This window comes from Brachyhypopomus gauderio, chromosome 7, assembly GCF_052324685.1.
Source record: "Brachyhypopomus gauderio isolate BG-103 chromosome 7, BGAUD_0.2, whole genome shotgun sequence".
In the NCBI taxonomy this organism is placed as follows: domain Eukaryota; kingdom Metazoa; phylum Chordata; class Actinopteri; order Gymnotiformes; family Hypopomidae; genus Brachyhypopomus; species Brachyhypopomus gauderio.
In genome coordinates, this window is record NC_135217.1 from 11592709 (window position 1) to 11617708 (window position 25000).

A 25000-nucleotide genomic window follows, 5' to 3' on the forward strand; every position below is an offset into this window, starting at 1 on the left:
ACAGCCACTGGTTCCAGCCTGTCTCCCGGAAGGGCTGTCTAATGATCCAGCACGTGTGTGGAGATGTAGGGGGTCTTCAGAGTGAGGGTTTGACTGAGGTAGTGGGATAAAGAGGAGGGGTCAGACTGCTTTGGCTGTGAAGTCTGGCAGAAGTTCGGAAGAGCCATTGAATCAGTTACAGCGGCTTTAAGGAATGCTACCCCCTCTATTCACGTTTACAAAAACTTCTGTAGCACTGTGTGAGAACCAGTGCAGGATTACTGACCACCATTAAATTGTTTAGCCATTGTACTTAACACTTCATCAAAAGAGGATGTTAGTGAATAAGTGTGTGTGTGTGTGTGTGTGTGTGTGTGTGTGTGTGTGTGTGTGTGTGTGTGTGTGGATTTGAGTGAAAACTGTTCCATCTACAGGTCATCGTTCTTTTTCGTCCATTAGTGTTGGTAGTAAGTTCAGTAGTGAAACTTGTGAAAGGTGTCAACCTTTTATCAAACTCAAGGTATCGTGTTCATATACCAGGTAATACTATGCATCACAGAACAAAGAAAGATGCATTATTATTTTGTAACAAATTAGTGGTAGTTGTGCCTGTGATCAGATCAGTGACTGTGGATTTAAAGCCCAACTGGCTAGCGCATGTATGTGATGTTTGTGTAACAGAGTTTCATAAGTGCGCTGCAGGAATCTTCAAGCATGTGAGGATTCTTTGAGCAGGCGGCCTGGCCGAGCTCTCCTTCACCATGGCTTCGCCTTGCAGTGACCTCTCTCTAATTCACTTAGCAGAAGCCTCATATGCAAAACAGCTTAGCTTGAAGTGAGCACTTCCTTCTCTCCTGCATTCTGCTGGATGTTGGGGCCGGGCATGGTGGATGCCCCTTGGGGGCAGGGCTTCTGTGGGCATATAGGCTCAGATTTATGGCTAAGGCTAAGATGGTCAGCATAAGCTTGTCATGGTGTCTTCTGAAGTGTTGCAGGGGGAAAGGGGGAGGGGCATGGGCTAGTATTTACAGTGGTGTGTAAAGGAGGAGGGGCCTGAGTTGGTATTTACAGTGTTGTGTAAAGGAGGAGGAGTTTGAGTTAGTATTTACAGTGGTGTGTAAAGGAGGAGGAGTTTGAGTTAGTATTTACAGTGGTGTGTAAAGGAGGAGGGGCCTGGGTTAGTATTTACAGTGTTATGTAAAGGAGGAGGGGCCTGGGTTAGTATTTACAGTGTTATGTAAAGGAGGAGGGGCCTGGGTTAGTATTTACAGTGATGTGTAAAGGAGGAGGGGCCTGGGTTAGTATTTACAGTGTTGGGTTAGTATTTACAGTGCTGTGTAAAGGAGGAGGAGCTTGAGATAGCATTTACAGTGCTGTGTAAAGGAGGAGTTTGAGTTAGTATTTACAGTGGTGTGTAAAGCAGAAGACGCCTAGGTTAGTATTTACAGTGCTGTGTAAAAGAGGGGGAGCTTGAGATAGTATTTACAGTGCTGTGTAAAGGAGGAGGAGTCTGAGTTAATATTCACACTGATTTATAAAGTAGGAGGGACCTGGGTTAGCATTCACAGTAGTGTGTAAAGGAGTAAAGCCTGGGTTAGTATTTACAGTGGTGTGTAAAGGTGGAGGAGTCTAAATAAATATTCACAGTGAATCACAGGGGCCTGGGTTAGCATTCACAGTGGTGTGTAAAGGAGGAGGGCCTGGGTTAGTATTCATAGTGATTTGTAAAGCAGGAGGGGCCATAGTGTTGAGTAAAGATGGAGAGGCTAATGCAGTTGTCCTCAGTGGTGCGTAAAAGCCTGTGTCCAATAGCATGTATCAGTTAGCATGTCTTTCCAAGGGCGCATAACCATAGCAGCAAAGGGCGGAGAAACATACACGCCCAATGTACTACATACACACACACAAACACACACATAGTTTTTCACATAGTCGTATGTGTGACACACAATCTATCTCTTTCATGTAGGTTTGTGTGTGGGTGCGTGTGGGTATGTGTGTGAGAGTGTGTATGAGTGGGGGGGGGGGGTATATGTGTGTGTGTGGGAGTGTGTGTGTGTGTGTGTGTGAACACGAAGCCTGCCAGGATGCTGCAGAGTGTAGCAGTGCTGTTTGGCTTAGACGCGCTGATTGAAAATCCCAGCTGTGACGGACGTCTCACAGACATACACTAGAGAGCTGGTTGTCACGGGAAACTGGGTCCGAACAACATGCTGGCTCGCTGGCCAAATATTTTGCTGCTGTTGGAAAAGGGAGTGGTGGAGGGATTTGGGGGTTACAGAAAGGGGAGTGGTGGAGGGATTTGGGGGTTACAGAAAGGGGAGTGGTGGAGGGATTTGGGGGTTACAGAAAGGGGAGTGGTGGAGGGATTTGGGGGTTACAGAAAGGGGAGTGGTGGGGGGATTTGGGGGTTACAGAAAGGGGAGTGGTGGGGGGATTTGGGGGTTACAGAAAGGGGAGTGGTGGGGGGATTTGGGGGTTACAGAAAGGGGAGTGGTGGAGGGATTTGGGGGTTACAGAAAGGGGAGTGGTGGGGGGATTTGGGGGTTACAGAAAGGGGAGTGGTGGGGGGATTTGGGAGTTACAGAAAGGGGAGTGGTGGAGGGATTTGGGGGTTACAGAAAGGGGAGTGGTGGGGGGATTTGGGGGTTACAGAAAGGGGAGTGGTGGGGGGATTTGGGGGTTACAGAAAAGGGAGTGGTGGGGGGATTTGGGGGTTACAGAAAGGGGAGTGGTGGGGGGATTTGGGGGTTACAGAATTCTTTCCTGACACATACTAGGCTTGACCGTCTCCGGCCCTCAGGGGGCAAAGCCTTTGAAATGGAGATAAAGGGCCACCCCAATCTCAACTACGGTACCCAAGAGCACCTGTCAGTCACTCACAAAGTCCCTCCTCTCGTTAACATGTTAAAGCCGCCTTCATTATGATACTCCGACACACATCTTCTCTAGAGGTTGGTTGTTTGTTTAAATTAGGAGGAACAACGAGTATGGATGAGCAGGTCCATGTGCACAGGCTGCATTGTTGGGTTGTCTTCACACAGCGAGGAGCCTGATGTCATGGAGGCGTCGTTTGTACACTACAAAACAGAAGCCTTTGAGAAAGTCCTTTGCATCTGTGATCTTTGAATGGGAGTAAATTGAAGGCTTGAGAATGATCTAAAGCCTGGGGGATGGATAGAGGGAGGGAGGGAGGGAGGGAGGGAGGGAGAGAGAAAGAGAGAGAGAGAGAGAGAGAGAGCGAGCTATATCAACGCTGGCAACACATGAACTAACCCAATTGCTGGCACAGGACAAAAGGAGACCCACAGGGCAAACAGGGAGGAGAAAAAATGATTATTGACTTCTCACCACAGCCACTATTTATTTTCCCTGCACTCTGTCCCGCTGTTTGTTTTTGAGACTGTCAGATTTTTTTTTTCTGACTATTTTTAGTTGTCTGACGGCGACTGAGACAGTGGCGGCGGAATGCTTTTAATCACGACTACAAAGGCTCAGAGGGGACATCTCGTCCACTCTCCAGCAGAGACAGACGGCCAGCTCTGCCCACCCTAGACTTTTGGGACAGCGGCTGTTTGGTGCTTGCTGTGCTTTGAGCTCCTTGTTGAAATCGAGACTGTGATTTTTGGTTCCCAGCTCCCCCCGTCTCCCCGGTTGTTCTCTTCTCAGCCTTTAGAAACCCACATGTGTCTCGTGGGATGAGGAACGCTGGCCTGAAAAGTGCTACTTGGTTTCGGGCCACCGTCTTTTTACTGGGAAGTAAAAAATAGTCCAAGACTGCAGGGCTGCCTGCCTTCACGTCGGCTTGATTGTAAGTGGATTCGGCGCGGTATGGGATGGGGGTGATGGGGATGATGGTGGTTTTGGTCGTGACTACACGTAGAGGCTCCACACATGCTCCCTGGTTCTTCTGACTTCAAGACCTCAGCACCTTAGGGAGAAGCAATGAAAAATGGCTATATTCGCAAGTTCTCGTGAACAGTTGGATGGCAGTATTACTTATAATGGCTCGCCATTTGCTGTATGTTCAGTGAAGCTGAAGACGCCAGCAGATCTCCACCTCTCTCTCCCTCTATCTCTCCCTCCTCCTCTCTCTCACTTTCTTCTTGACTGTTCATTGAAGGTGGAATCACCTCACGGGCAAAAAACCGTGGCGGGCTTAGAGAAAACCTTCATTCTGCTAATTGAAGCCACAATTTAAGGGGAAGCATGTTCACAAGATGCTGTTGCCTAGTTGCATAAGCATATGAAATAAAATAATGATCCACAGAACAGGACCAATGTTTAAGTTCTCACGGTATAGTCACCATATGTTGTCTTGTGATTTGTTTGTTTATTTATATATATATATATATATATATATATATATATATATATATATATATATATATATATATATATATATATATATATATTTATGACCATTTCAAATACAGTTTATACCACAGGACCACAGCTCATGACCTCCAAGGGTCACTGTTATGAAGACATCAGAGGACGGCCCGACATGCGTGTGTGTCCTCTGCATATGTGACGGATTTGTAGTGGTGTTTATTGGATTCCGTTTGACTGCTAGAAACACGGACGTAGTTTTGGGGGGGGGACGGGGGGGGGACATGTCCCCCCCACTTTTTCAAAAGCCGGTTTTGGTCCCCCCCAGTTTTTACAGTTAAAACCAAATATTTAAGTAGCGACGAAGTCATGTCCCCCCCACTTTTTAACGGTTAAAACAACAATATCCAAATAGCGACAAATCTAGCACTAGGATGATGCAGCTCCGAGCTCCCGCACTCCCCCCCCCCCCCCCCCCCCCCGCACAACAATTTTTGTTCACAGCGCTCAACAATTTTCATTCAACCCCCCCCCCGCTCAACAGTTCGCCACCCCAGGTTGTGTCCCCCCCACTTATGAAATCAAAACTACGTCCATGGCTAGAAACAACAGTGCACATAAACCTTGGCTGTGGATAAGTAGACGGTTTGGGTCTTGTGGACGTAACGCAGGACTCGCTGCGTGGACGGATCATGGCGTGGGCCAGCTGACTAGAGGTGGGCGGATCAATCCAAATATCGATAATATCGATAATAAAACTGGTATTGATATTGAACAATACTAGTGTAAAAAGATCGATACTCTAGCTTTTTTTTCTCTCCCGCACGCACTGACTGCTGTGCACGTGGATTCATCAAAGTCTCCTCTGTCTGTAAGAGCAGCGCTGCATCACACAGCACGAGCAGTGACCCCGCCCCCCTCTCGTCTTTTGTTGTTGCATCACGTGGCTTAGTGGCGCCAGCCAAACAGCCATGCAGGTAGGCTCAGGCTGGCCCCGCCCACGCAGCCTGGCCCACCCAATCAGCGCTCTCCTCGACACTCACAGTATGGAGAGAGACGCCACAGGAGTTTTGAAATGTCAGAGAGGAAGAAAAGTAGCCTACATAAATCTGTCGTTTATGCAATATTTCTGTAATTCGTACTATTTTATTATTTATAACATTCCTTTATTGTTAGAATTAATATTTGTAATATATTTGTATACATTTTGGGATTTTTTCATGTAAAAATTCATAATGCATATTTTTTTCCACCGATCAAATAACGCAAAAAACTGGCGAAAAAGATCCACGAATTATTTTTCAAATTAATATCTTATAAAAATCTGCGAAAGAGTGAAGCCGCACAAGCTGAAGCGTGAAGTGGCGAGGAATCACTGTATATATAATATATATTATTAATTAATTAATTAATTAATTATCCCACAACAGGGAATTTTATAGAATTAAAGCAACAGGCAAGTGCACATAGTGCAACAAAATTACATAAGGTTTGAAAGATATAATATGAGAGGTGGACTAGAAAAAATATTATGAACAATTTAACTTCAAGGAATATTTACACAGCCATACAAGTATGAAATTTATAGAGACTTTAAACATACAGAGGTAAAAAAAATAGATTAATGATTTTCTGTCATTTTTTACTCTGTTTATTTAAGAAAAAACAATTGCAATGAAAGGAAGAAAATTCTTTCTTTTCCTATGAACAATTTTGTTAAAAAATATATACAGAAATAAAGAAATAGAAAAGATATCTAGTGAGGAGATCATTTTTATTCATTTTTGTATTTTTTGTGTATTCTACTTGTTTGGGCAACACGGTGGCTTGGTGGTTAACACTGGGGTCTTGGGTTCAAGTCCCTATCTGAGTGGAATTTCCATTTTCTCCCCGTGTCTGCGTGGGTTTCCTCGGGTGTCTCTGGTTTCCTCTCACAGTCCAAAAACATGGAAGTTAGGTAAATTGGCATTCCCTGACTAATTCTCCCTGAGTGTGTAACTGTGTGTCTCAATTGAAAAGCAGGTGTCTGTGCATGAATGTGTGTGTGCTTGTATGCCCAGTGGTGGATGGTGCTCTGTGACTAGGGTCTGTCCTCTCTCCACTTCCTGCACCCCATTCAGTCCTCAAGGGGGCTGTGGCGTCTGGTAGAGAGTTTGCTGTGTGCAATTGGTTGCCGCTTCCAGTCGGTGTGTGATTGGTTGTGTAAGACTTGTACCTGTGTTAAAATTGTGAAGCGACCTTGGCTATCTTGAAAAGCGCTATATAAATTGAACATTCATTCATTCAAAAAAGATTTATTTTCCTAATGTTAAGGCAAACTTTGTTTTGTTACTGTTCCCTTGTTTCTAAACAAAATATTGATTGTGATAATAAAGTATTTTGTTGTCACATACAATGTTTGGAGAAATTGTATCCTAGATCTTTTGGATCCTTTGGATCTATGATCTATTAAAAAGTATCGGTATCGGTATCGATATCGGTGATACTGGCCCTGTATTTACTTGGTATCGGATCGATACCACAATTCCCAGTATCGCCCACCTCTGCAGCTGACGTCCCACCTCCGCTCCCCTCCCCTGTGTGTTCTCACTCCCCTTCTCCTGCAGTCCTCCTCCTCCTCTTTGATTGACGGTGGCAGCAGTGGGATACGTATGGCTTCTCCTTCCCAGCACCACTTTGCTTGTCGGTGATGTCACACACACCCCCCAGCTTTGGGGCTCTTTGCACTCTGTGCGATGTCTGTACCCCACAGCCCCGGGCAGACTGCGAGGGGGTCGGTGTGGGGAGAAGACCTGGAGCCTTCTGTCTGTATTTTTTCTTGGCCAAAGAGAAGAGACAGGCGATTCTCCGCAATTTATGTTGAGGCGGAAAGTCCAGGAATTCGCGCTGACCCGCAAAATGACTCTTTTCTCTCAGAGCCCCATGTCACATTTATGCTGTTGTGTCACCATAGCTGTTCACGCATCACTTTGGCCATTTTATGTGAGTCGTAAGTGCAAACCTCGTCAGATAAAACCTGTTCTTTTAGAGGAGATGGGGCAAAACTGATCTAAGTTCAGCCTAAAGCAAATTCTCTTTCTCAGCCCCAGGCATAGCATTTCCACCGTGTGCTGGTTGAGATGTGGGTAAGGCACATGGTTGCTATGTTTAGATCATAGACTAAGATAACATCTCTCTTCAACCATTCTGTAGAACGTAAAGTAAATTTACTGCTTATTTGTGATTCTTCTCTCTGTCCTTCACTCTCACTCTTTCGGGTAGCACTTGAGGCGTTCCAGCTGAGATATGTCCGTACCAGGCTGTCTAAAGGAGTTCCAACTCCATAATCCATGGTTCTATTGGCACATGGAACCCAGGCCATTTGAGAACAAGCGACTTCCTTTTCCTATTAATCTGTGGCCCATTCCCCTGCCAGCTAGGGGATTTAGAGGTTGGATACTGTTTGATACAACACCTGTCATTTGTATACAGGAAATGGGTGGAGCGGGTGGAGAGAGAACCAGTTCCCCCACTAGCCCTCTACTCTCCTCCACTCTGATGGACTACTGTTAGTCAAATGTTACTGTTGTCCCACATGGACATGAAGAGCTGTGTATCACCTGCTCTACATCAGCGATCAGAAGGAAGGGAATTCTGTCACGGCTGCTCACACACACACACACACACACACACACACACACACACGCATACACGTCATGCGAAATGTTTTCCCTGTGGAGGCACTGTCAGCGCCTGAGCCTACATGCGAACGCAGCTGTGGTGCGGCATGGATCTGAAGACTATTAAATGAAACTCTGAGTTGTCAGACTTTCATGACCAGCTAGACTGCCACAGGAGCAGAGTGTGTTGCCAAGTGACAGATAAGCGGTGATTATGATTAGATGATTGGTGTTTTTGTTATTGGTCTACACACATTTCCTGTGTGTATGTCAATTGGGAACTGATTTGATGCACCAGAAATGTATGAATATACCCATATGATAAATGCATACTGTGCTGTGCCTGTACTAAACGTGTCTGTTTCTCTTGTCTCTGTGTGTGTGTGTGTGTGTGTGTGTGTGTAGTCTCACCCACTCTCCCTGTGTAACACCAGTGAGGATGAGCGCCAGGAGAGCTCCTTCATCAGCATCGTCAAGCTGGAAAGTCCCGAGAGCAAAGTGCCCCAGTGCCAGCCTCTGCTGGACAAGGTGAAACACACACACACACACACACACACACACACACACACACACACACACACACACACACACACACGTGCACTCCTCCACTGGACACGTGAGCAATGTTTGAGGATCCTGGCTGATGAAGTTCATGGTGCGCACGCACACACACACACACACACACACACACACACACACACACACACACACACACACACACACTCCCAACATCCAAACGGTATTGTGTTCACTTCTGGCTTCTCCTTACTATTTGTAGCTGGCAGCAGCTCGTAACTTTGTAAACTGACATCAAGTGATGTTGGCATATGAGTGGCTTCACTTTCTGGTGTGTATAATGATGTAGACTAGGCTTCTAGGGACTAATGCAGGCTTCTCCACCCTGCTACCTCTTCACCACCCTGCTACCTCTACACCACCCTGCTACCTCTACACCACCCTGCTACCACTACACCACCCTGCTACCACTACACCACCCTGCTACCTCTACACCACCCTGCTACCACTACACCATCCTGCTACCTCTACACCACCCTGCTGCCTCTACACCATCCTGCTACCTCTACACCATCCTGCTACCACTACACCATCCTGCTACCTCTACACCATCCTGCTACCTCTACACCATCCTGCTACCACTACACCATCCTGCTACCTCTACACCATCCTGCTACCACTACACCATCCTGCTACCTCTACACCATCCTGCTACCACTACACCATCCTGCTACCTCTACACCACCCTGCTACCTCTACACCACCCTGCTACCTCTACACCACCCTGCTACCTCTACACCACCCTGCTACCTCTTCACCACCCTGCTACCACTACACCACCCTGCTACCACTACACCACCCTGCTACCTCTTCACCACCCTGCTATCTCTACACCACCCTGCTACCTCTACACCACCCTGCTACCACTACACCACCCTGCTACCTCTACACCACCCTGCTACCACTACACCACCCTGCTACCTCTACACCACCCTGCTACCTCTACACCACCCTGCTACCACTACACCACCCTGCTACCTCTACACCACCCTGCTACCTCTACACCACCCTGCTACCACTACACCACCCTGCTACCTCTACACCATCCTGCTACCACTACACCACCCTGCTGTGTGAAGTGGAGAAGCACTAGTGACTGTACTCTTGACTCTTCTGGTGGTCTGTGTGTGTGTGTGTCTAGGTGTGTGTAGGTGTTTGTGTGTGTGTGTGTGTGTGTGTATGTGTGTGTGTGTGTGTGTGTGTGTGTGTGTGTGTGTGTGTGTGTGTGGGCAGGCGTGTGTACCATCACAGTACTTGACATGCTCATATATAGGTCCTACCAGTCTCTCAGTCCTTTTATCTCTCGGTCTAATCTCTTGGTCCGTAATCTCTCTCCTGGCAGAAGCCCTCTGTGCTTCAGGCTGTCAGAGCCACTCGGTATTCCCATCCTTCCTCAGGCACACAGTACGGGTCGGCTCGGAATGAGAGCAGCTCCAAATATTTACCCAGAGGACCTCATCGTCACCCGCGTAGCCCAAACAACCCTTCGGGTCCCGATTGTAGGAGATCCGTCTCTCTTAACAAACGCGTGATGTGTTTACATGCCCCCCGCCGCACTGCAGGCGCCCCCTTCTGCTCGGGCCTGGTACCACCACCTCAGTCCGTGTGTCTCAGCACCGCCAGGCTGCCCACAAACCCGCTTGTAGCAGGGTTGGAGGGGAGTAAGAAGTGTGTGTGTGTGTCTGTGAGTGTGTGTGTGTGTGAGTGTGTGTGAGTGTGAGTGTGAGTGTGAGTGTGAGTGTGAGTGTGAGTGTGTGTGTGTGTGTGTGTGTGTGTGTGTGTGTGTGTGTGTGTGTCTGTGAGTGTGTGTGTGTGTGTGTGTGTGTGTGTGTGTGTGTGTGTGTGTGTGTGTGTGTGTGTGTGTGTGTGTGTGTGCAGGAATGGAGGGGGGGCAGTAGCTCCGAGACCAGTGCTGCCGCTCGTATGTGTGGGCCCTCTCAGATGGGTGGGAACGTAAGGGTGGATTGATGTTCAGGAATTTTTGATAAGTGGGATGTTTCTGTTGGAGGGTTATTGTTGGATGTGTGTAAATCTTTTATATCTGGTGTGCATGTTTATGTGGAAGTAAGATCTAGGCCGTGTGTGTGTGTATATGTACCATATTTTCTTGACTATAGAGACCCTGGGTGCGGCTTATATTGAGGTGCACCTCAATATAAGCCGCACCCAGGGTCGGAGTGGGCCCCATTTTCAGCCCGGGAGTTTCATGCCCAAATCTGGCCCAAAATTATTTTTTCCTCCCAATCGGCCAAAACTAGAGATTGACATGAGCCGGCCCATCGGGAATCCTCCCGAATCTCCCGATTAGCCACTCCGGCTCTGGCCGCACCTACAAAGTAAAAAAAAAAAAGGAAAATGTTGTATAAGCCGCACTGAGCTAAAGGCCGCATATATCTACTGGACTGAATACATTTAACTGAACTGATCAGTTTCTCAACGGTGCCTGTAGCATTTCACGTGCAACAGATTTGGCTTGCAGCCGGTGTTGTGCCGAATTCCGACTCCCCTCGTTTATCCGCGCATAAAGACACTACAGATTATATTGTCGATTTACATTTCTACGACTAAACGGCATGGCATCAATGTCCAAAGCAACACTGGCTCAAGGGTGTAAATTATTTAAAATAAAATAAACACTGGCTATATCGAAGTTCACCTCTAACCACATGACTTCGCAGTATTATGTCTAAATATCTAGTTAAGACAAAACTAGAGTGCTCAATGAACTAAGTTATAATCACTGTAACTCCCGAATGTCATCTGTAGCGTCTTTATGCGTGTCGAAGCCGAACCTCATTATAAGCTGCATGGTTCCAATCGTGGCGAAAAAAGTAGCAGCTTATAGTCAGAAAAATACGGTATATGTGTGTGTCTGTGTGTATATGTGTGTGTCTGTGTGTATATGTGCATGTCTATGTGTGTATATGTACGTGTCTGTGTGTATATGTGTGTCTTTGTTGGTCTGTGTGTATATGTGCATGTGTGTGTCTGTGTATATGTGCGTGTCTGTGTGTATGTCTCTGTGTGTAGATGTGCAAGTCTGTGTGTATGTGTGTGCACATGTCTGTGTGTATATGTGTGTGTCTGTGTATATGTGCGTGTCTGTGTGTATGTCTCTGTGTGTAGATGTGTGTGTCTGTGTGTATGTGTGTGCGCGTGTCTGTGTGTATATGTGTGTGTCTGTGTATATGTGCGTGTCTGTGTGTATGTCTCTGTGTGTAGATGTGTGTGTCTGTGTGTATGTGTGTGCGCGTGTCTGTGTGTATATATGTGTGTGTCTGTGTGTATATGTGTGCGTGTCTGTGTGTAAATGTGCGTGTCTGTGTGTGTCTGTGTATATGTGCGTCTGTGTGTATATGTGCGTCTGTGTGTATATGTGTGTGTCTGTGTGTATATGTGCGTGTCTGTGTGTAAATGTGCATGTCTGTGTGTATATGTGCGTGTCTGTGTGTATATGTGCGTGTCTGTGTGTATATGTGCATGTCTGTGTGTATATGTGTGTGTCTGTGTGTAAATGTGCATGTCTGTGTGTAAATGTGCATGTCTGTGTGTAAATGTGCGTGTCTGTGTGTATATGTGCGTGTCTGTGTGTATATGTGCGTGTCTGTGTGTATATGTGTGTGTCTGTGTGTAAATGTGCATGTCTGTGTGTATATGAGTGTGTCTGTGTATATGTGCGTGTCTGTGTGTATATGTGTGTGTCTGTGTATATGTGCGTGTCTGTGTGTATATGTGCGTGTCTGTGTGTATATGTGTGTGTCTGTGTGTAAATGTGCATGTCTGTGTGTATATGAGTGTGTCTGTGTATATGTGCGTGTCTGTGTGTATATGTGTGTGTCTGTGTATATGTGCGTGTCTGTGTGTATATGTGTGTGTCTGTGTATATGTGCGTGTCTGTGTGTATATGTGTGTGCCCGAGTGCATGCGCACACTACAAGGGATGTGCAGCAAATCTAGTTCTGGCAGAGGAAGTGTTTGAACAGGGGATATCCGCCCTGAAGGAATAAATCTTTCTTTCTGGACACTGCCCCCCCCCCCCCCCCCCCCCTCCCAAGTCAGTGGGGACTGAGTCTGACCTCACACCATTCCTTAACATCGCTTCTGTCCCCCTCGCTCTCTCCTTTCTTCAGCCGTCCTTCTCTCTACTGACACACGCCAGGACGGGGGCCATCATCCTGCACTGTGTCCCTGCACGCATCTCCTATTCATGTATTCACTCAGCCAATCGTCCTGATGGACCACTTGCATCCTTTTCTAAATCAGCTACCTAGACACATTCACCCAGTACTGTAGCAGGCTGCAGGGACAGGGTGAGTTACTAGCACACTATAGCCATAGACCCCCTCTGTCAGGCTGCCTATGGTCTCAATAAGGCCTCATTAAAGAATCAGAATGGTGATGAAACAGGAGACACAGCAGCTATAACTGCAGACGGACTCATCTTTCTGATCCTATTAAGATCCTCTTGTGACATTTACTCATTAAATGACCATTGCTTCTCAGTCTTTTGATCCTGATGGGCCTCTGTGACTCTTTTCCCCCGCTTTCTGACAAGAACCACCCCTAACACCCCCCAGCAGGGCCTCTGTTTTCTGGGGCGAGTGCTTTTTAAAAGCCTCCAGCCACTCTCATGCTACCCAGCAGTGGGAGATGAGCAGCTGGGGGAAGAGGCCCCTGCATCCGGACCAAAGGAGTGTGGCGGATCGGTAGCGGCTGGAAAGTGGGAGAGGGGCTTGGAAGGAGAAATTCGGATAAGGTCTCAGCTGGAAACTTCTGGAAATGCCTGGCTTGAGTAGTTTAAAAGGGATGTGTGTGGTGGATTTTCTCTCTCCAACCTTCTCTATCCTGGAGGGAGACTGCTGTATCAGAAGCATTATTGTATCACCAGTTCATAAAGGCATAGCTTTCTGTATACCAGATCTATCAGTTAGACCTCCAGAAAGTGTGTGTGTGTGTGTGTGTGTGTGTGTGTGTGTGTGTGTAGGCACACACATGCAAGATCTCGCCCCAGCATGGTGATGGTATCACTGTGGTGTGGGCTGATCCCTGTAATGTTTGATAAAGACAAAAGAATGGAAGCCTTTATGGAAGGGCACCTACACAGAAACGAGAGAAACGGAGAGTGAGGGAGAGAGAGAAAGCGAGGGATGCCTTTGTAATGAAGGAATGAGATATGAAGGAAGAGGATGAAGACATCTTGCTCTGTGTGTGTGTGAGTGTGTGGCATGCATGTGTGTGTGTGTGTGTGTGTTCATTTGTGTACGTGCCTGTTTGGTATGTGGGTGTGTATGTGTTTGTGTAAGTGACCTGGACATGAATAGTATGGTTGTAAACACATGTCACATACTGAGGGTCTGTGTGTGCGAGTGAGTGTGTGTGCACGTCTGTGCGTGTGTCTAAAAAAGTGTGTTCCAGGCTGTTTGTCTCCGAGCAACAGCAAACACAGTTGTCATGGATTCCAGCGGCGCATCTGCTCTGTTTGAAGTCCAAGGCCAATCTGGCTGTGTGATAAGTCTTCTGTTGTCATCACTCACTCTTTCTCTCTCTCTTTCTCTCTCTCACACACACACACACACACACACACACACACACACACACACACACACACACACACACACACACACACACAGTATTGTGGGTTCCCGTGGGAATGGACTATACTCTCACGGACTAGGACACAGTGAGGGAAAAAGCCCCAAAATGCAAGCGATTTTTTAGTTGTGTGCCTTTTTAGTGTGTGTGTGCCTGAGTGCCAGCATATGTTTGTGTGTGTGTATTTACATGTGTCTGCATACATGTGTTGAGAAGAGAGCTGTAATTGCGTGGAGACTGCCATCTGCCATCGAGCTGCATCTGCAGCTACATCCCTGAAGCCTCTGATGTGTTTTTCTGAAACATGGTAGATCAGCATTGTTGTTAAGAGTGCCCTTCACACCTGATCTGAAGCCAGTTTCCCAGTTGATCCTGTAATGGCTAACTTTAGCATTCGGGTAACTGTAACAGGGGCTGATCTCAGATCAGCATATGGCAGAATTCCACATATTCTCCTGGCTGAGCCTCTCGGCTGTGTTCCCTGCCACCTTCTCCCTTTGTCCGAACACACCCACGCTTCACACCCAGCTTCTTTTATGTGTGTAAAAAAAAAAAGTCTACCGCAGGAGGGTGTAACCCGACCTCCGGGGGTTGGCGTTTTCCGGGTTATCGGGCTGGTCTCATGCCTGGCTGGTGAGTGCCCAAGCCAGCTGACGCACCCTGCTGCCCAGGTTCCTCATGGCACTCTTAGCATTCTGAGGAGCTGCTCCCTCATCCGGTCTTGGAAGAATAAAGGAGGTTTCACAGTCAGGCATTGGCCGGAGGGAACAGGGAGAAAACTCCAGGCTCCTTCATTCACTGGGACTCTGCATTCCTGGCTTTGTGGACCCCCCCTCACCATCCCCACCCCCCCACCTCCCTCCACTTACCCCCACCCTCCCTTTCAAATAAGCCGGCTGGTATGCAGCGTGCCATTTAGGTGTGCCCTGGGCCCTCTCGCTTTCTGCTTGTTGCTGGAGAGGGAAAATGAGAAAAGCAAACATGTGTGATTGTGTGTGTGTGCATGCATGTGCGCATGTGTGTGTGTGTGTGTGTGTGTGTGTGTGTGTGTGTGTGTGTGTGTGTGCGTGCGTGTGTTTATTAAGATGTTCAGCGTAAGGTGAGGAGTGATTGAGTGAGTGTGGAGTGATTGATGGAATTAGCTCAGGAATGGAGCCCAGCTTTGGTAGAAAGGTCTCAGGAGTGGAGTCACTATGTGGGTGTGTGTCTACACATCTCCATTAAGCCAGCACTTGTTGAATGTCTTTAGGTAAAACAGCTTTCTGATCTAATTAAAAATGGGGTTCATTTTTTATTTTATTGTATAACTAACTTTGGTCTAAGGCGCCTTAGTCTTGCTGTGTGATGCTCTAATGGGAGTACTCATTGCAGCTAAGCCCTCCTGTATATGTAGCTTTGCACTTTGACCTTATACTTTGACCCCACCCCATTGTCCAGTCACAGGTCATGGCTCAGAGGTCAGAGGTCTCTTCATACATGTCACTGGATGGAAAGTCAAGCATACGGGGATAATGCACAGAATGAATGAATGCATTAATTCATTTATTTGTTGTCATAGAACAAAGTACACTGGAAGTAAATGGCTGTCCTTGGTTGAACAGGAAAATAAAGAAGGAAAGAAGAACAAGACAGTTAAAATAATGAATAAAAAATAATCAATATAATTTAAACAAACTAGAATAAAACAGAATTAAAACCTGGAGTATTGCACATTACACAGGCTTGCACATTACAGTGTACTAAAAAGCATTCATTCACATATGCATGACGTACACACACTGTCTTATCAGGATATGAAGATGATAGCAGAGAGGTGGCCAATGCATAAAACAACACACAGAATGAGAGTCCTCGGTCGAAGGAAGGAGTGAGCGGTGGTCTTTAAGGTCTGGGCTCCCCTGCAGTGTGGAGCTCAGTTCATACTGTATGGAGCCACCATACCAAACGTTTGTTGGGCTGTTCTCCACTTGAAGATGAGGCTTGGAGATAAGGGAGATGAAGAAGCGCTGCGACTCAGACTTGTGACACATGAATGAGTTCAAAGAGTGTGTGTGTTTGTGTGTGAACCGACGTTTTAATAAATCAAGGTGTTTTATTGCCGATGCACAGACATACTGTACATGCATGCACACAGACTCTTTTAAGTCATTTGGCTGGAATGCTGACTGATTGGAGTGTGTGTGTGTGTGTGTGTGTGTGTGTGTGTGTGCGTGTGTGTGTGTGTGTTTCATTTTCTCTTGCTTTTTACGACCTGTCAGCATGTTTAGAATTGACCGGCTTGCTCTGCACCTTTTTAAACATTAAACATCAATAATTTGGAGGCGTGACATCTCCTCTCCTGGGGCTTCTCTGTGCTCATTCTCACTCCACCTATCTCACCTCTCTTATCTTCTCTCACACACGTTCTGATCTTGCTGTGTGCTGCTATCTAACTACACTGATACTGTTGTGGTCACAATGAGTGAGAGCTGCAGTATTCGAGCTACAGTAGAGGCACAGTAGAACTACAGCAGAGCTACAATAGAGCTATGGTAGAGAGCTATAGCAGAGCTACAATAGAGCTATGGTAGAGAGCTACAGCAGAGCTACAATAGAGCTATGGTAGAGAGCTACAGCAGAGCTACAATAGAGCTATGGTAGAGAGCTATAGCAGAGCTACAATAGAGCTATGGTAGAGAGCTATAGCAGAGCTACAATAGAGCTATGGTAGAGAGCTACAGCAGAGCTACAATAGAGCTATGGTAGAGAGCTATAGCAGAGCTACAATAGAGCTATGGTAGAGAGCTACAGCAGAGCTACAATAGAGCTATGGTAGAGAGCTATAGCAGAGCTACAATAGAGCTATGGTAGAGAGCTACAGCAGAGCTACAATAGAGCTATGGTAGAGAGCTACAGCAGAGCTACAATAGAGCTATGGTAGAGAGCTATAGCAGAGCTACAATAGAGCTATGGTAGAGAGCTATAGCAGAGCTACAATAGAGCTATGGTAGAGAGCTATAGCAGAGCTACAATAGAGCTATGGTAGAGAGCTACAGCAGAGCTACAATAGAGCTATGGTAGAGAGCTACAGCAGAGCTACAATAGAGCTATGGTAGAGAGCTATAGCAGAGCTACAATAGAGCTATGGTAGAGAGCTATAGCAGAGCTACAGCAGTGTGTATGTGTATGTGTATCTGTGCCAGTTTCAGCCTCTCTAACATGAAACGCATCATCTATCCTGTCAGAGCTGTGATCCTCTACTTTATTGCAATTGCTGTTTTTGTAGCTGACCTGACATAATTTGTGCTCTGTCTGTTAAATTGAATCAGGCAGACGAGACGCTGATCTCAGGTCAGGCAGTTATGATTGTAACCACAGTTTTAGCTTGGTCTGTTGCCACACAGCTCAACTGTTTCAGCAGTGAGAAGCCACTGAGCACAGTCACGCACACCAAAATAGCAGTGGCTGGGATAACGTGTGTGTGTGTGTGTGTGTGTGTGTGTGTGCACGCGAGTGAGTTGTCATGTTAGTTTGAAATCATAGAATGGCTTTCTTGATGGCTATGTCAGAGTTGTAGGGCAAATGCCTTGTGTGCTGGAGTTAGCATGCTAGTTTGTAATAGTGGAATTAAATGTACACTACGTACACTACTGTGTGTGTGTGTTGGGGAAAGAGGTAGAGTGTTTCTGCTCATTTTGACCTGAAGAAACTGCTCCTGTTATTTCAGAACTCAAAAGCTTTTGCATCTTATGGCATTCATATTAGTGTTACATCCCATTTTCATTCCCAGGGAAAAGCTTCAGCACACTGTGTGTGTGTGTGTGTGACAGGAATCTGTCTCTAAATATACCTCAGCATGCCTTGCTGAGGGGACTGAGTGACATGTTGCCACTGAAAAACAGTTAAATTGCTGCTATTAAAATACCTCAGTGCCTGCCCCCCTCCTCCTCCTCCAACACCCCCGTTTTGTCTGCTTGTGACTCCCACTAACGTCCAGTCCATCTCAGTCTGTTTCTCTGGGGCTGCTGTACTGCTGAGTAAAGTGGGCCAGGTGTGGGCGGAGCTTTATTGGGCGGGATTTGTATAGGATTTCGCCCCTGTGAACTCGGATTCCAAAAATAAAGTTGGCTAATGCTGCTAATGCTAAGATCCATGTTGGTTAAGAAATGGAATAAAATACGAAAGCTGACACTCCCCGTTGTTTTTTTTCTGAGGCAGTTCCGTTTGTTGTTTGTGCTTTTTGTGGGTTGTTTTGTTTGTGGTGTGCCTCTGTGTTGACATATCGATTAGCAATCAGCAGTACGAGCTGAAATCAGACGCGCTCACGCGCTGAAAACAAGATAGGATACGGAAGCAGCAAAGGTGAATCTTTCATAAAGCAAACATTCCTCACCCCATGGAGCATGCGCACTCTCCCCGCACTTAGAAACTCTTACGGTCTGTAGTGACAGCGAGCGCGCGGGCGCACGCACAGCGGATGTGAAGACGTCTATTACCTCTGGTCTTTATATTGAGCCCTGGAGCCCTGGGTTGGAACTTTTACTATCAGCCGTATTATCTCTTTGATCCCGCTGTAGCGCGCCGTTTGAAGGTCGTCCTGCCTTTTTTAATTGGCCGTGAAAATGCCTGCGCGCTGTCAGGCCAAGGCTTGCCCAGGCAAACGGAGCGAGGGACTGAGATGAAGGGATGGAGGGCGGGGCGTGCGTGACAGGGGCTAGCTGGAGGGGGGAAAGGGGAGGTGACGGAACAGAGCTCAATAATTCAGGGCTAGGGCTGGGTCGATCAAGCTGTACACACACACACACACACACACACACACACACACACACACACATGGACGTAGTTTTGATTTCATAAGTGGGGGGGACACAACCTGGGGTGGCGAACTGTTAAGCGGGGGGGGGGGGGGGGTGCTGCATGATCCTAGTGCTAGATTTGTCGCTATTTGAATATTGGTTTTTTTACCGTTAAAAAGTGGGGGGGACATGACTTCGTCACTACTTAAATATTTGGTTTTAACTGTAAAAACTGGGGGGGACCAAAACCGGCTTTTGAAAAAGTGGGGGGGACATGTCCCCCCCGTCCCCCCCCAAAACTACGTCCGTGTACACACACAAACAAACACACACACACACACGTGTTTAATTTAGTATTTAGCCGATCTCAGATTTTCATTAATGAATTTGGAAGGTCAACTCTGTAAAAAAATAGAGAGAAAAAAATTGTTGTACTGGGAATATGTTGAAAGCAGAGCTTTTTTTTGCAATGGTTATGAGTTATAGATCTTCTCTCTGGGTGAAAGACCAGGCTGTCTGGGTGAAAGACAGAGACTGTCGGGGTGTGTCCACATAAAGCAGCATATGCCACGCTTGGTGGTATTTACTGAACTTGTTATGCCCAAGACTCCAGTGTTTGCGCTCCTAATGACTGGTGTCACATGGGCAGGGACAGCTCAGCCGGATCTGGGACCGATCGGAGCTGGCTGCCTTCCGCGCATGCATGGTACAAACCCACAGCAACAAATCATCAAAGCAAATCTCAACTGATCTAGGATCTGCTGAGCTAAAATTGCGACAGTCTTTAACAATACAGGAGTGAGTCACAGGCCTCAGGAGCGAGCTAAAAGAGTTTGATTTTATTAGTTCCTCGAAGAATTTGGTGTGTTACTCATAACTCATAGTGATTTTATGAGATTGCGCGATGGGAAATGAGGTAAGAGGTCTGAAGACGGCACCAGCAGTAGGGCAGACTGTCAACAGTGAGAGAGTGAGTTGCTTAATGGGATATTGCTTAAATAATAGAGTGTGTGTTAAATTGTAAGAACGCTGCTCAAAGTGGATGGCTGAGACCTGGATTGTTTGGATTCCTCCATATATACACATACACACACACAAAAGAAAGGAATACACACACAATCTAATATGATGAGGAAATCCACCCACATACAGACTAACTGTCGCATTCAAACGGCAGGAGTGATATCATTGGGTTAGTGGTGTAGGCTGGGCTTTGGCCACATCAAAGACTCCCAATTACTGTTTGACTTCACAAAGATGACTCCACACATACGCCCACACACAAACACAAAGCATGAACTCACAAATCTTCTGCAAGCAGCAAATCTGTGGAGAAAGTGCGATGAGAGTGAAGAAAAGCGAGAACAGAAGAGGAGAGAAAGGTGGCGAGAGAGGTGGGACACCATGAGACGTCAGAGAGGACGAGTGGCGTGGGCAGTGCTGATGGACAGGTGAGACGGCAACCTGGAGTCCGGGAAGGTCACCAGCTCCTGTGGCCCGAGGTCCTGCCTCATGTAGCCGGCCCAACCTGCTCACTCTCTGCCGCTCGTTCTTTTGGCCAATCAAGAGATTTCTAGAACATCTGGAAAGTAGTGTACTACAGTCTGAAGGATGTTGAGAACACTCTGCATATGTGGCACGTTGGTGTGACCGGCAAAATATTCGTATTCGAAAGCTTTGGCTTGGGTACAATGCAGCAATCACGCTGTTGACAGACTTGAAAAGTGTACGATTTGATAACTGAGGAGCATGAATCATTTTTTATCTCTGGTTCATCTCTGTCATGATGTTTACTAGTTTACTGATATGAGGTCATGGCCTTATATCATCAATGTGTGCAAGTATAAGCCCTTTAATGCTGATCTGAGACCAGTTGTTTCTGTTGTCATGAATGAGATCAGGGTTTGTGCCTGTTTTCCCCTCATGTGAGCAGGCATTACTGGCACTGCAGGTGAAGCTAAACTGCAGGTGCTGGACGAGAACTCAGTCCCCGTGATGTTGAAGTATTTTATAAATGAGGTGTACAGCTTTTTACAGCTTTTTTTTTTCTTGTAATATTTTTCTTCAATCTGGCGTCGACTGTACGGGTGTGGGAGCTCTCTGGTAGGGTTGACTACCAGCCCCAGACACTCACGCCTGGCTGTAGTGCAGAGATGCTCCTGCAACATTGAACGCTGTTCACGCTGAAGCCTTCCAGAAGGTAGAAGTGCACCAGTCGTGCTTTAAATGGGGGGGGATTTGGCAAGGAGGAGTTGTGCTAGCATTTTTGCCGCTCAGAATATAATGAGGTGCACGCACACAGGCACGTGTGCGCACACACGGGTGGCCCTGGGTCTCTCTCTCTCTCTCTCTCTCTCTCTCTCTCTCTCTCTCTCTCTCTCTCCGCCTACACCCCCCCCCCCCGGCCTCTCTTTCCTCCTCTTCCCTTTCTCTCCCACCCTCTCTCTTTGGCTCTGTGTCTCTCTCAGAATGTTTTTCTGGTGGTAGCAAGCGGAGGCATGCGAAGCAGGCTTTTGAAGTAGGCCTGGAGCTCGTTCACATACACACTCTCTCTCACACACACACACACACACACACACACACACACACACACATACACTCAGAGGGATTTTAGGATGCCTTACAAGAGATTAAGTTGAACCTTCTTATAAAACAGACATTTTCCTCTTTCTCCTTCCCGCCACTCTCGCTGTCGTATATTATTCTCCCGCTCTTGCACAAGTCTAGGCAAATTCTCCCACAATACTCCTTCCAACACAGAAAACAGGTCCGTCGTCCTGGCAACCCTGCCCCACTCTGCAAGCCTTCAGATCCTTCCAGCGGTGCCACTGGGCACAAGGCCGAGGAGGCCGGGCGAGTAGGTACCGTGTGCTGGGATCAGCATCGCATCAGTGCAAACACTGAATTGGGGTCACTGGAGATCTATCGGAAGCCAAGAGCCAGGATGTGTGTGTGTGTGTGTGTGTGTGTGTGTGTGTGTGTGTGTGTGTGTGTGGTTTCACTGTGGTCAATGTTTTTGAGTGGCTGTTATACAGGATGCAGAATCTATGCCAGCAGCAAGAGTTGATTACAGGACTATAAGCCAGTGAGCTTCCTGCCTGCGCTGCTACACGCTCTCACCTGAGGTGGCTCTGATGGCTCGTTGGTGTGGTCTCACCAGCCCTGCCAGGGACTAAGGGCCAGAGAAGGATGTTCGCAGAGCAATGGGTGAAGGCTGTAACAGAGCGGCATCTACTGCAGAAGACGGGGCTAACGACGGCACTGAGTTACCGGGCACAGGGGTGGAGTCAGTGTGGGCAGGAGAAACAACAGGATGCCCAATCAGAGTGGAGCGTTATCTGTCAGCAAAAAAGCAATGGCACAGGAAGCCTGGCCAATTAACCACTCTCAGCACCAGCTTGCTGCACAGAGAAATGGTGTGTGTGTGTGTGTGTGTGTGTGCGCGCGCGCTTGCAAGCGTGGGTGTGTGTGCTTGTGTATCTTGATGCATTTACAGGCACACACACAGTAATAGCACATACTATAGTAATAGTTTCAAATGTCCTTAATATTGAATTAAAATGTTAAATGAGTCTTTCTCTGATGGCTGATGACTCCATTCGGTATACAATGCATAGCTCATTTCTGTTGTACAGAAACTCTTCCAAACAGTCCACGTATTTACTCTGCTCAGTGTCCCAACATTGCTTGGCCTGGTTGTTGCTCTGTACCCCTGCCTGCCTGCTTTGGACGTATGAGTTGGGGGAGAAGACCTGGTCCAGATCAGGACTGGATTGAGAACTTCTGCTGTAGTGAACCTCCAGCTTGCTCTCACTTCACCACAGCATACAGTGCCTGGCTTCCCACTGTTGCTGCTTGATTGACATAAAAAAGCCAATTCTCATCATTTCCCGCCTTGAGAAGCCTTGCATGGAGCCCCCTCCACTTCATATGTTCCTGTTTCCCCCCTCTACCAGAGCCATAAACTCCTGAAGGGCTTGGAAAACACTGACATAAGGCTGACATAAGGCTGACATAAGACTGACATAAGGCTGACATAAGGCTGACATAAGGCTGACATAAGACTGACATAAAGCTGACATAAGACTGACATAAGGCTGAGATCATGTGCTTGTCCTGCTGCCAGGGCTGCACAAGGGGCAAGCAATTCCACTGCTGAGAATCATGTTCTGCAGACTTGGATAGAAATGTTCAGGAAGAACAAGCTTTTGGGAGAGGTGTGGTGGGGAGAGGTGTTGTGGAGAGAGGTGTGTGGTGGAGAGAGGTGTTGTGGAGAGAGGTGTGTGGTGGGGAGGTGTGTGGTAGAGAGGTGTGTGGTGGGAAGAGGTGTGTGGTGGGGAGTTGTGTGGTAGAGGTGTTGTGGGGAGAGGTGTGTGGTGGGGAGGTGTGTGGTAGAGAGGTGTGTGGTGGGGAGAGGTGTGTGGTAGAGAGGTGTTGTGGAGAGAGGTGTGTGGTGGGGAGTTGTGTGGTAGAGAGGTGTTGTGGAGAGAGGTGTGTGGTGGGGAGGTGTGTGGAGAGAGGTGTGTGGTGGGGAGGTGTGTGGTAGAGAGGTGTGTGGTGGGTGGTGGAGGAGAGGTGTGTGGTAGAGAGGTGGGTGGTGGAGGAGAGGTGTGTGATGGAGGAGAGGTGTGTGGTAGAGAGGTGGGTGGTGGAGGAGAGGTGTGTGATGGAGGAGAGATGTGTGGTAGAGAGGTGTGGTAGGGAGGTGTGGTGGGGAGAGGTGTGGTAGGGAGGTGTGGTGGGGAGAGGTGTGGTAGGGAGGTGTGGTGGGGAGGTGTGAGGAGGTGTGTGGTAGGGAGGTGTGGTGGGGAGAGGTGTAGTAGGGAGGTGTGGTAGGGAGGTGTGGTGGGGAGAGGTGTGGTGGGGAGAGGTGTAGTAGGGAGGTGTGGTAGGGAGGTGTGGTGGGGAGAGGTGTGGTAGGGAGGTGTGGTGGGGAGAGGTGTGGTGGGGAGGTGTGGTGGGGAGGTGTGGTAGGGAGGTGTAGTAGGGAGGTGTGGTAGGGAGGTGTGGTGGGGAGAGGTGTGGTAGGGAGGTGTGGTGGGGAGGTGTGTGGTGGGGAGAGGTGTGGTAGGGAGGTGTGGTGGGGAGGTGTGTGGTAGGGAGGTGTGGTGGGGAGAGGTGTAGTAGGGAGGTGTGGTGGGGAGGTGTGGGGAGAGGTGTGGTGGGGAGGTCGTTCAGCACGCTGGTAGACAAACATTGCGTCTTCACAGATAATGGGGGATGAATGAGGAGGTGTGGGCAGTAGAGGAGCAGAGGAAAACCACAGGCCAGCTGCGCCATTTGGTCAGTGGACTTGTTTTCATTCCAGTGTTCGGACATTGTGTCAACATGTATACAGGTCTGCTGCTCCTGGGAGGAATCCAAAGGTGAAATGTGCTCAGTTGCTCGTGTATTCACTGAAGGAAAAGTATTAAAACGCTTACATAGACTTACTCTTACTTCCAAGTGTACTTGAGTTGGAGAAAAGTAGACTTCCACTTTTTAATATTTAATATAAATACTTTTATATTTATTAAAAAATATACTTTATATAATATAACATTTTAATAAGTCTTAGTAAGTTTAATATGTATCTACATTTTTTGTGTTTTTTTATGTATAAGTGGAATATTTTTTGCTGTGCAGTCTTGTGTGCTGTTCACATAATGATCTGGATCGGTGCACAGTTATGTCCTAGCCAGCAACTTAGAGGTTTGAATTACAAAACTCATTCTGGACATCAAGCTAGATTGATGCCCAGAATCAAGGTCTAGGTCTGCACTAGATTAGATGTACTGAATTCAAAATTCGGATGAAGCTTGGCTGTTCAATTGCAGTAACAAAGTGTGAAATATATGAAAGTATGTAAAAAATAGAAAATATGCATTATTTCTAAAAGTGCATAGTCATTTAATTTAGAGTGTTTGTGTGTGTTGTGTGTGTGTGTGTGTGTGTGTGTGTGTGTGTGTGTGTGTGTGTGTGTTTGTGTATATGTGTGTGTATATGTGTGTGTGTGTGTGTGTGTGTGTGTGTGTGTGGTGTATGTGTGTATGAGGGAGGTCTGTCCCTGATCTCAATGCTCCCTGCCTTTATCGACTCTGTCGCCAA

At 47.3% G+C, this 25000-nt stretch overlaps 1 protein-coding gene across 1 annotated transcript in view; it reads left to right on the forward strand.

The window, feature by feature from the left end:
- The window catches only part of rnf43 (ring finger protein 43), an 82097-nt gene that overhangs the window by 45495 nt on the left and 11602 nt on the right, over nt 1-25000 (forward strand). Inside the window, exon 2 of the mRNA XM_077011699.1 lies at nt 8376-8498. Coding sequence (XP_076867814.1) covers nt 8376-8498 — 123 coding nt within the window. The remainder of the gene's footprint in view (nt 1-8375; nt 8499-25000) is intronic.